Source organism: Corvus kubaryi, unplaced genomic scaffold, assembly GCF_017639235.1.
Source record: "Corvus kubaryi isolate FWS band 111438036 unplaced genomic scaffold, C.kubaryi_AGA036_p1.0 37249, whole genome shotgun sequence".
Taxonomy (NCBI): domain Eukaryota; kingdom Metazoa; phylum Chordata; class Aves; order Passeriformes; family Corvidae; genus Corvus; species Corvus kubaryi.
This window is the reverse complement of record NW_024581072.1, coordinates 5,059,812-5,071,192: the sequence shown is the minus strand read 5'-3', so window position 1 is coordinate 5,071,192 and position 11,381 is coordinate 5,059,812. Positions and strand designations below refer to the sequence as shown.

Sequence of the window (11,381 nt, the reverse complement as noted above, 5' to 3'; positions counted from 1 at the left end):
GCGCGCGCGCGCGCCCCCGTGTGTCGCGACAGTCGGCGACTGTGGGCGATGGCGGAGACGCCCCCGCCGCCCGCCGCCGTCAGCCCCGGCCCGGCCGACCTCGAGGTTGTGTTTCAGGCGCTCGAGGAGATAGTTTCTTTGTCCCACCCTGAACTGGATGCCCTCTTGGAGGTGACTGTTCAGTAGCGGTGCTGGGGTGTGCACTGAGAGCTTTTCAGTGTTGTCACACGCCTGAGAAGTAAAAGCGTCTTTAATTAAGTGCTTGTTTATTAAAACAAAATTTTAAAAAAGGAGGAGGGAATCAGAACTATCCTGCATTCTGAAGCACGAGACCATTGCTTGTGTCAGACAAGTTCAGGTGCTCATTTTCAAAGGAAAAATGCACATTGCAGGTTCATTCATGTTGATGAAGTGGAAGCTTTTTAGGTTATGTCTTTGATCTTAAAGAGTATTTTGAGAATTGCCACTGAAGGCAAACATTTTTGTTGAAAATTCAGGGAAATGGTTAGATGGAGTTAATAATTTTATGTTTTCTGTGGAAAATACAATTTATGAGCATTTGGTTGGTATAAAGCATTTTCACATGTTCATACTTTATGTCACCTGACAAGCTGTGAACGTCCTTTGCTCTACCTGTGGCTGGTTCTCCTTGTGTACAAAACTGTAAGTCTCATGTGCAGAGAGGGGCGTGGAGAGGTCACTCTTACAGCACCAAATGCAGTCTCTCCTTCCGGTTTTGAACACAAAGGCAAAGCAAGAGGCTGACTGCATCTCTTGGCTGCTGCACGAGATCTGCCTAGTCTGTAGGCGCTCAAAATGCCATGTTGTGTATGTGTTGAAGCTACTATTTTACTGTCCTCTCAGTATCCTGATGCCTTCAATTAAGTTTCTAGGTGGGAAAGCTGGTGCAAACTTGCCATTATTGCTCTCTCTGTTGCAACGATTAGTCTTCTTCCTCTTGGGTGTCTTTCCAGATAGATATATATTCCAATGAAATCTGCCCCCAAAACTCCAGCCTGGAATACGCTGTTCTGCTCAGTGCTGGGTAGAGAGGAGCACGTCCTTGTCCCAGTGCACACAGAGGTGGCAGGACTCCTTCCTTGATGCCTACTAAGTGAATTGTCTCACCTGCACTTTGAACTTTGGCAGTTTTGACAGCTTTTGAACAGTGTTTTGAGAGGTATGTATTTTCCATTGTTGAAGGCTTTGGCAATTAGAGTCCAGACTTCCTCCTTAGGAATAAAGGGATTAAGTGTGTGAGGCAAGGAGTTGTTGGGGAACAGGTGTTTTGGTTTTGAGTCCTCATGACTTATGTATGTGATAAGAAGCGCAATATTGGTCCTGGATGTGAAGTGGTTAAAGACTTGTGGCTTATTCTGTGTTTGAAGAGTAGTTCACGGACTACAAGGCCTTTGGTTTGACAGTTTCCCACCTTTGGTTAAAAATCTCCTGTCTTTAACTCTTGGCTCTTCCCAGACTTCCCTGGGTGTTTAGTTCCTGTATTTACCCAGCCTTTTTGCGTATTTTTGTATGGCTTCATCAAAAAATGTCTATTTCTATTAATATACACAGGCATTGCCTTATCAATATTTGAGTAAGAGCAGACTCAAGGTGGACAGTGTGATTTTTTGGAATTATCCATGTCTTATTACCCAGTGTGATGCCCTTTTGTCTTCTGTAAACTCACACATAGCAGAAAAAAAGCCTTCTTTTCCTTAATAGAAGGAAATGTTGCAGGCTCTGAATAATCATTCATCTTCAAGGTACTGATGGATAGGCTGTTTGCAGAAGAGACTAATATTCTTGAACAGGTGATAATGAGAATATCTTTCTGTTTAAAGGTTTTTTTTTTTTTCCTTTTAAGGAGAATATTTTGGGTCAGTGTGAGTCTTCAGGAAGTGAGCCTGTGAACGTTGTGGCAGGAGAGCTTCACTTGGCAACATGAGCTGTGGGAACAGTTCCTTTGAGCCAGAGGACCCTGGTAAGAAGAGAGTCCACATGTTTTTAGCGATGACTGAGACAGCTACGTTGAGCCTAGCTTTCACAGAAAGGGAAGATCAGAGTAGTTGATCCAATAGATGATGGTAGAATTGTTGGAGGAGCTGCTATGGACTTCAGAGGGCAGTTTCTAGATCCCAGGTAACAATGTTAGTTAATAACTCATCTCACAATGCCCATCAGTTTCTACTGTTAGGACTGAGGTCTCTTTGTCAGTACAGAGAAGAAACAAGGCTGGAGTTCTTTTCATGAGGTGTGAAGGTCTTTGTTCAAAGTTCTTGGGGGTGCTATTTACAGAGCTAGTGCTGCAGCTTTTATTGGGGTACTTCAAAACTTTAAAGTTTTGAAAACTCGGGAGAGCTCCCTATTCTGTAAACAGCAGGCCTCAAATTCCCAAGGGAGAACCTGCCTTTCAGGCCATGTTTTCTAGTCACTGATAGAAGTACTATTGCTGGGTGTGCTGCTGAGGGAGACATAAACAAGGCCCAGTGTTGACTCAGTGTTTCCTTTGTTTCCTAGATGTCCGTCTGCTGTACCTTTCCAGAAGGGCTGCTCTACATGGGAGGAAGCTACCAGGGGAAAGCCTGTGAAAATGAACTACCTGGGATCCCCCTCTATATAGTTATACTTATAGATGTATTATGTTGTTGTCCTTATACAGTTAGAGGTGTATGGATATTTAGAGAGATATACTGATATTTGCATGTTTAGATATAGGCAGTACAGTTTTAGCAATCTGCAATAAATTAAATTTTTAAACTGAAATTGATATTTGTGTATTTTTATATAGTCAGCAGACTCTCTGCCCATGTCTCTCTCCCAGGCAGCATGTGCATCCTGACCCAGCACTGCGAGTTCAGATCAGTCTTCCAGGGTGGGGAGGAACAGCAGAATCAATGCCATCACTCTCTGTCTTCCTTGCAGACCCTGAGAGCTGTGAACACCATGCTGGAAGCAATGGTACTCAGCTCTCCTGCGTCCAGTCTCGATAAGGTGCTGCATGGCATCTTTGAGTTCTGGCTTGTGAAAATAATGGGGGTCTCAGGGCTGTTCCTCACCCTAGATAGGAGGGATTTCCCTCTCCTGGGTGGCAGGCAATGTGCTGTGGGGAGGGTGCTCACTTCCCACTTCCCCTGGGGAAGCACCAGGGGCTGACACCAAGCTCTTTTGGAGTAGAATGGCTGCAGAGGATGGCATCTGCCTTGCAACAGGGTTGGCCTGGGCCTTTGTCCCAGGCCTGCAAGGGACTCCTGGAGCAGGAACCCACCAAGACTTTGCTCAAGGTCAGAGGAAGCCTTGAGGGACCATGAAAGTCTTGCCTAGGAGCAGAGTCACACTGCTCCTGCTGGAGCAGGTGTTTGCTCCCAGGGCTCGTCTGCAGCTTCTCTTTTTCCAGGTGCTGCTGGACTTCACCAGTTCTGAAACCACTGCTGTGCAGAAGACAGTCTTGGGGAGGATCAGGAATCTGAGTCGTGGGCTGGCTGACATTTCCAAATGGGAGGTAAGGCCCAGGCACCTTCCAGCCAGGCCATGCCACCCTCCCTGCTGCTCTCCCCAAAAGGCTGCTATCCAGCTGGCTGTTTCTAAAGACCTACAGGGCCTTTCACGGCCTGGTTTCACCTGGATCCAGCCCTGAACCCTGCTGTTAAGGAAAGTTCCCTGTCTGACCATCCAGAAGCCACTCTGGCAGCCACATTCACACCACCTGAGCTGGAACTGAAGCCCCTTCACAGCCACACCTCCCACACTCACAGTCTGACCAGGACTCCTTACCAGCTCAACCCCAGGTTTCCCACAGCAGATTCTCAGACATCCAGGTCCTCCAAATAGCTTAATCATGGTGCAATAACTAAATAACAACAGCTCGAGCTGGTGCCTCTGAGGAGGGACTGTGAACAAAGGAACCCCTGGGCTTTTGTACCCTCACAGCACCGAAGTCTGGGGGTCTCAGCTCCTGCTGTGTCTCAGTGTCCAGTTCCCTGGCTGGTGCCACAGGTCCCTGTGCCCTTTCCTGTGCCAAGAGTTGGCAGTTCATGGCCTCTTGACTTGGGCTCCCATCCAGAGCTCAACCTACAGCTCTCATTGCAACTGCAACTTTCTGAATAGCCTGCCTCCCTAACAGGCAAGCGCCAGCCACAGTGGGGCATGAGGGGAAGGGGAAAGGCACCAGAAGGGGGGGAAATCAACAGCCAGAGACTGTGTGAGGGAAATAATTAATTTCCTTTTTCCAGTGCTGGAGTCCTACTAGTTCTGTCAGTGAAGTGGTTGCTTGCATGGCTGGGGAGAATCCTGGAGCCAGCAGCCCTCCTCTTTCGGGCATGCCAGGGCCCCCGGTGTGAGTGTTCCCAGCCCTGACAAGGAGCAGTGGGACTGTGGCTGCTGCCCTTGATGCCTAAAGATGTTTGCTTTCTATACATTTTTCATATATTTGTAGATTTGTAGACTACTAATACATGGTTGTATCTTCTAGTACTTTTCCTACCCTTTCCCCTTACCTTTTAGAACAGTAAGCTAACCTTCTAACACATTCCTTAAATACTGTTTTGTCTTGCTCTTTAGGCTAGCAAGGACACTGTGTTTTCCACTTGAACACAGAAGATATAACAAGAAAGCCCCTGGAATAACTCCAATGGGGCAGAACCTGGGGGCAAATTACCTAACCAAGTGCTCTTCTAATTGGACAATATTTGTTAGATTTGCTAATTTGCTAAACTTAGAAAAATTATAGAAATCTGGTGCCAAGTGTGCCCATGACCACGAGGGCACCTGGAAGCTTCCAATAAAGACCTGCTTTTTTTCTTACTATTTTAAGGCTGTTGCAAGAGTTTTCTCTTCTGATATTAGGCAACACCCTGGGCAGAGGAACTTGCCACCACTGCATCCCCATGCTCTTTCTGGAGCTGCACCTGCTCTGTACCAATTTGCACAGGTGGCTGGAGGATGCGGAGGGCACAGAGGGCAACTTCTGATGTGCTGGGTTGGTCCTCCATGTCAGAGCCGTCAGAGCTGCTGGCAGGGGCTGGATGCCAGGTGGGAGCCTCTCCCTGGGAGCTGGTGAAGTGGGAAATGGCCTCAGGGCTGTTGTCCAGCTTCCCAGCAGTGTGGGAGTGCAGCAGCCTTTGGGCCTCCTCATTGCATTGGTCCACAATGAAATTGACAGTGCCATCAACCAGCTGTTCTGTGTATTCCTCCAGGAGAGGCTGCAGCATCTGGACCATGACCTCCCCATTGTCATGGATCAAGTGGGAGCTTCAGGCAAGCCCTGCCTTAAACTCAGATTTTTGGCAACAGCTTAAATTGGCAACACCTAAAATCACTCTGGCCTGCAAGTTCTAAGGATGGCAGATCAGGTCTACTTATAAAATGAGTTATTTATTGAATAGACAGCAGATAACAGAAAAAAGGCCTTAATCAGAGTTACTTACTACAGTATAAACCAAAAAGCACTTCTAGTAGGTTACACAGAACAGCACACAATATTACAGTACGTATATTAAAGCTAGCAAAAGAAATAATATAGCTTAGGAGTCAAATGTAATTTACCACTGAAATGATAGTGTACACCAAATCCTTTCACTCAGCCTGAGAGGAGTAACCACAAAACAGGTGTCCCCACTTTGGGGGAAAATCCCACATATTTCCAGGGAATGCGCAGAAGATTTCCTGCTTTGTGAAAATTTTGTGTAGCTTTTGTAGTTTAAAGTGAGGTGTCTGTCAGTGAGAAATTCCAGCTTATCTTTCCAGATATCACTTCCATAGCAAAATGTTTGTTGTCAGCTGGGAGTGTTACTCCCATGGTGCGAAAGTAACTCACTACAAGACAGCTTGTCCTGTTTGCGTTATTTCACTGATTAGCGAGAAACAGGTAAGTTCTTCTGGGGCAAGATGCTCTGTTATTCCACCAGCTAAAAGCAACAGATAAGCTCTTCTGGGGTGAGATGCCCTGTTACACCCCATCTGGATCACAGAGGCATAGGGCATACTAGACTGGTCTCACTGCCAGCCACCATGAGGACCCTGCAGGCCCCTGCTTAGCTGGGGAGAGTGTCCCTTGCAAAGATTGAAGAACAGCTGCAGGGCACTGGCAGCTGTTCCCATCCAGGAGACAAAGAGATCTTTCTGCCTGGATCCAGCGCTGGATCCAACCTGGCTGCTGGTCTCTGGTGATTCTCCCTGGGGTGTGATGACACACTCTAGGTATTTTTGTTCCTGCAGAGAAAACCTGACAGACTCTATCAGTCTTCTGCAGAGCGGGCACTCTGGTTTCTTCTCTGCCCAACGCAGGATGCAGCCCATGCAGAACTCATGGCCACAGGGTATCACATAAGCGACACCCTCTTGCTTATCATGGCAAATGGGGCAGCTCCACTCTGTTCCCATGGCTCTGTCTGTTCTCCATGGTAATTCAAGGAGTCCTGAGAAGCTGCTCCCCATCACTGGCACTACCAAAGTGTCTCACACAGCGCAACAAAACGGAGAAACCTTGGTCCCTTGCTGTCCCAAGCAGGAGAGGAAGAAATGCCCAAGATCCTGAAGGATACCCTCCTGACTCCCCGAGCCCTAGTGCCCTTCTCACCAGCACCCTGGGGAGACTCAGCCCTCCAGATCTTGCAGGCATGCTTGACACACTCTGACTTTTCTGAGAGCCTGGGAAGATGGTCTCTGGCAGTTGAAAACATATAGGATTGAGACTCCTGTCTGTGATAAACAGATACTGGCAGTCAAGTGGTTCAATACCTTTCAGGTCCTGAATTTTTAATTAGATCTCAGGGCTAGGGGGGCTGGATTTTTCCTTTCTATCTTTTTAAGTTCACTCTTGAATCAGAAAATGTCATTAATTGAATGCAGTTTTTATAAGGGCAAGGTTATTTTCTTACAAAGTAAACACTGTGGACAAAAAGATAATGTGGCCTTAGCAGGCACTGTGCATATCAGCTGGGTATGCTGGTCAAGTATCACCTGTGCAGGTGATCTCTAGTGAAGATTTCTCTCCCTGCTGACAAGTCTTTGGGGCTCACAAATTTTTATTAACAAACTACACACTCAGTATGGCAATTGGTATATGCTTTGCCTCTATCTTCTAATAGTATGAGAAGAAAAAGCATAAAAGAAAAGAGGGAAGAAAAAGGGAAAGAGAAATCAGATAGGAGAGGAAAGAAGATTGCAGTCCGGGGTCCAGCACTGATCCAGCCAACAGCTGTCCAGGGTCCTGAGAGCATGCCACCCAACCTCTGTGGTGGTACATTTTTATAGGTAAGCTTTCCCCAGCCTGGGATTAGATTCCTCACTATTCATACAAATGAATTAACATGTGCAGCCCAGTATTCTGGACCTTTCTGGAAATGGGCTGGGGGGCTTTGAAGGTTTTTTGGTGGTCTTGATTCTCCCTCTATTGGTCTTGCTTGCTCCTTGACCCCACTCCTACACTTAAGCTGTCCTTTATGTTGTGTGGTCACCATGGACTGGAACAGGAAATTCAGCTGCAGAACAGTTCTGCCTTACCTTCATATGGCTCCCCTTTTCAGGCACATCCTGTTATAACTTGCCTGCTTGATGACTGTTGGGGCATTGGGGCATAGCAATGCATTAACTCTTTACTGCTTAGGTTTCTACGTTGGTCAAAAACCCAGTTACCATCTGATAGGAACAAAAGTCATCCTTAGGGCACAGAGGAGAGTGAAGGGCTTCACATTCTTACTGGCAGGGCATTTTTGCCCTTTATCTCGTTTTCCTAGTCTTGTGTTTCTTGCACTTGTTGTTGCAGACTTAAGGTGTCAGATGCTACTTGTCCACTGTAGAGGTATCAAGATCTGTAGGGAAGGCATTGATCTCTACAGAACGGAGTGTGAGGCCAAGTTCTTCCTAGATGAGGATAAAGGGATATCTGAGTTCAGGCTGCTTGGGCAATGATCAAGCCAGAAGGATTTTACAGAATTTGGATGCAGAATATTCTCAGAACAGAAAATACAAGTTTGTTTTGGTTTTTTTTTTTTTGCTTACAATTTAAAATTTTATTCAGTTCAATAAAATTCAAATTAATATAACTCAGAACAAAAGGGTTGTGGTCCGCTGCAGCCTGAACTGCAGCTGGTCCATTCTGCCATTCAAAACATTTTTTCCTTTAGGAACTTCAAGATCTCCTTCAGCAGATTAAAGAAATTCAGCAGCTTTTCACGTGAAAATGGACAGGGCTGCATTGGTTTTGGAGGTAGCGTCTGCAAGGGGGTTGTGTAGGCTGGCACTGGAGTAACTGCTGGCTTTTTTCTCATCATGGCCTGGATCCAGCTGTAGTAGTACTGAGTGGAGCTGGAGACTGCAGGCCGTTTAGGTCTGGCACAGCCTACTCCCCAGCTGGTCACACCAATTTGCCAGAAGAAGTCACCATGTTTGCTTTGGCAGACAAGAGGCCCCCCGCTGTCACCCTGAAGCAGAGCAGAGAGGATAAAGGTGCTTTTGGGAGCCCCTCTCAGCAGTTAGAGTTAGCTCCTTTGCTCTCCCAGCCTGTCAGAACTGGATTCCCACCAGAGCAAAGCTCTGTTTGAGTGCTGGAGCCTGCGGAACCTTGACACCCTTGGGAGCAGGTTGGGGGCCTTTAAGGTAGGGCTCTCTGTCTCCCTGTGCTTGGATGTTGGCATCTGGACTTCACTGAGCAAGGACCCATGGATGGGAAAGGGGGTGGAAACTCCAGCGGCAGTGCGGAGCTGGGGCTGGGAGGGCTGCTGGCGCCAGGAAAAGCATGGGCTGGGCTGTGCTTGGGTGGTGTGATGGGGCCGCCCACACTGCTGGGTGCTGAGGGATGCATAGCACACTCCTACCTGGCAAGTGCCAACGCCGCCCTGCCCAGCACACACATGGAAGTCATGGATGTACCCCTGCAGCCAGTCGCTGCTGTTGCAGAGCTTGTTATTGACGACTTGGACCTTGGCCTGCTGCAGGATATCTCTACCTGAAGCTGTGAGCAGAGAAAGGAATGAGCTCCAAGCAGCTCCTTGCCCATTCTCCTAGCCTGTATGTGAAGTCCTTCCCTAGGGCTTGGCTCTGCCTCCAGAGAGGCGTTGGAGTGCTGTGTCACTGCTGTCTGGCTTTGGGCAGCAGGCCAGACCCATCTCTCCAGAGGCATACGTCCCACAGCCCAACTCTCATTTTGGCCTCTGCTGTCAGGAAGCCCCAGCCATCTCTCCCTGGTGTGCCAAGCTTGCCCTCAGGGTACAGGTCCTTTATGGGAACTCACATTTTACAATCCTGTCACCCCAGCCAGCAACATAACAGTTTTTCAGCTCTGACGCTTTCACTGTGGGACCAGGCAGGCAGGCGAGCTGAATGGAGGAGCTGCACGGGACTGGCCGGTCCAATTCCAGCAAGGCGATGTCGTTATACTCAAGTTTAGGAACATAGAGTTCATGAATGATCAGCCGCTTAATCCGACGCACTTCCACCTCATGGCCTGACTGACCCAACGAGGTGGCCCCAAGCACCACGGCCCACTCGCTGATGGGACTGGAAGGCAGATGGAGAGAGGCATGAGAGGGAGTAAAATCATGTGCTATTACAGCCCAGCACTTCTCTGCCTTCTGCTTCCTGGGGCAGAGAGGAAAACAGCACTACAAAGAGTGAAAGTAGGCTCGAGATACATTAAGCTGGATGCTGCTAGGAAGCAGCGGCATGAGCCCAGTCTTCTCCCTGAGCAGTCTCTCAGCTGGGCTCTGCAATGCCCTGGCACTAGGCACACTGCAAGGAAATGGGATGGGTGGTGTGGGGATATCTCCATGCCCAGGTCCTCCTTACTTTGTTATGTTGGTAAAGCAGTGGGCAGCTGTGAGGAGCCACTGTGCGTCAATGAGGGTCCCTCCACAGACATGCACGGATATTGGTGGTTTCCAGAAACAACGGATACTGGCAATTCCAGCCCAGGCCCCAGACCCTGGCAGGACATCTGTGCCACCTACGACGCGTGATGAGCCAAAGGTAGCATGCATGGGCCGGAGCCCACAGATCCCTCTGTAAGCAGAAAAATCATTACTGTCCTGTGCAAAGGCTTGCTGCTGTGCAAGCTGAAGGTCAGCCAGCTTCCCTTCCCACAAGGCTTTGGCTGCAAAGCTAGCAGGGCCAGGGAACTGCCTGGGGCATGCGTCTGTCTGCCTGTTTCTGCTTGAGCCCCATAGACAAGTTGTGCCAGCAGCCCAGACGCTGGTAATAAACTGAGGCTCCCACCCAGGGTTTTGGAAGCTGTGGTATGGCCACGGGTGGCAAGTGGGCATCCTCAGAGAACCCCCTAAGCCTTGCCTGGGTCTCCCCACAGAATCTGGGGCTACTTACCCACAGGTGCCATGTGCAGACCCGCAGAGAGCCAGTAGGATGAGGATGCAGAGCAAAATCATTGCTGTCAGAAACACAGGCCAGCTGCAAAGAACGAGGACTTCTCACCTCCAGTGCCTCTGCCAAGGTAGTGCCCACAGCACTTCATTGCCCACATTGTACTTGGCCCTGGGGCTGATGTCACAGAGGAGCTTGTTCCATGTTCTGGGTATGGTGCTGGCCTCTGGAGGTGGGGGGAGGGGCAACATAGAGTCATAAAACCACAGAAAGGTCTGAATTGGAAGGTACCTTAAGAATCAACTAGTTTTAAGCCCCAGCCATGCACATGAACACATTCCATTACACCAGGTTGCTTGATGTCCCATCCAAGCTGGCCTTATACAGTAAAAGGAATGGGGCATTGTACTAGTTTGAAAACAAACTAGTGGGAGACACCAAGTCAGAATAACAATTTAATAGGGAAATAAAAGGAGGGGGGAAGGAAAAAAAAAAAAAGCGGATAACCCTGGGTTAAACTGACAGAGTTAGGATACAACCTGGTACCCTGTTAGTCAGGGTGGTGCTAGCAGTCTGGGAGAATGGTGGCTGCAGTCCTCCCGAAGTGGCGATCCTGTAGAAAAAGGGTCTGCCCCTCCTCAGAAGGTCCAGTGGTGGCTGTGTAGCTCCTGTCCTCTGGAAATCCAGTGGGAAGGCTTGTCTCTGGTGTTCAGTCTCAGATTATATCCACGATGGGATGCTTGGGTGGAGCATCTCACAGTGGGGTGATGAGTCATGAGGCCAAGTGTTGATTAGGCTCATTAACAGAAGATAGTCTGGGGGGAGGAGGCAAGGAAACACTGCCCCACCTGGTTTCAACAGCTCCTGAGGATGGTAATAGAATACACTGCAACCCAGGACAGGCATCCACAGCTTCTCTGGGCAACCGGTGCTCGTAGTGTGCCAGTGATATAAGACTTTGCTTGTCATCCAAAACTCTTAACAGAATTCGCAGCAGCAACAACAACAACTAAAAGCAATACACATTCTGATTTTAAAACAATCTGTGACATTGTTTTCATTTGCTTTGC

The 11,381-nt window shown here is 48.5% G+C and overlaps 1 protein-coding gene and 1 long non-coding RNA gene across 4 annotated transcripts; one reads left to right on the top strand and one right to left on the bottom strand.

The window, feature by feature from the left end:
* The first annotated feature begins 79 nt into the window (after positions 1 to 79).
* Positions 80 to 2,734, top strand: LOC121662328. Its single transcript, XR_006015252.1, has 3 exons — positions 80 to 1,180; positions 1,865 to 1,981; positions 2,518 to 2,734. It is a non-coding gene; the product is annotated as an uncharacterized LOC121662328 (long non-coding RNA).
* A 2,580-nt stretch (positions 2,735 to 5,314) lies between these two features.
* LOC121662413 (acrosin-like) lies at positions 5,315 to 10,678 on the bottom strand. 3 transcript variants are annotated; one of them, XM_042023536.1, is made up of 5 exons: positions 10,315 to 10,678; positions 9,784 to 9,996; positions 9,230 to 9,495; positions 8,814 to 8,950; positions 5,315 to 8,420 (listed from the first exon to the last, which is right to left on the bottom strand). In XM_042023536.1, exons 1-5 carry the CDS (start codon positions 10,374 to 10,376, stop codon positions 8,103 to 8,105), a joined length of 996 nt encoding a protein of 331 aa, XP_041879470.1. In that variant the 5' UTR covers positions 10,377 to 10,678; the 3' UTR covers positions 5,315 to 8,102. The 3 variants fall into 3 exon arrangements, with proteins under 3 accessions (XP_041879470.1, XP_041879467.1, XP_041879471.1); XM_042023533.1 differs by having other exon boundaries at positions 8,332 to 8,950; XM_042023537.1 differs by lacking the exon at positions 9,784 to 9,996 and having other exon boundaries at positions 8,332 to 8,950.
* Between the last annotated feature and the right edge of the window lie 703 nt (positions 10,679 to 11,381).

Coding starts and splice junctions, on each gene's coding strand:
- LOC121662413 (XM_042023533.1), bottom strand. CDS start 10,376: ATGATTTTGCTCTGCATCCTCATCCTACTGGCTCTCTGCGGGTCTGCA. Junction 9,997..10,314: donor TCTGCACATGGCACCTGTGG/GTAAGTAGCCCC, acceptor TTCTGCTTACAG/AGGGATCTGTGGGCTCCGGC. Junction 9,496..9,783: donor TGCTTTACCAACATAACAAA/GTAAGGAGGACC, acceptor TCTGCCTTCCAG/TCCCATCAGCGAGTGGGCCG.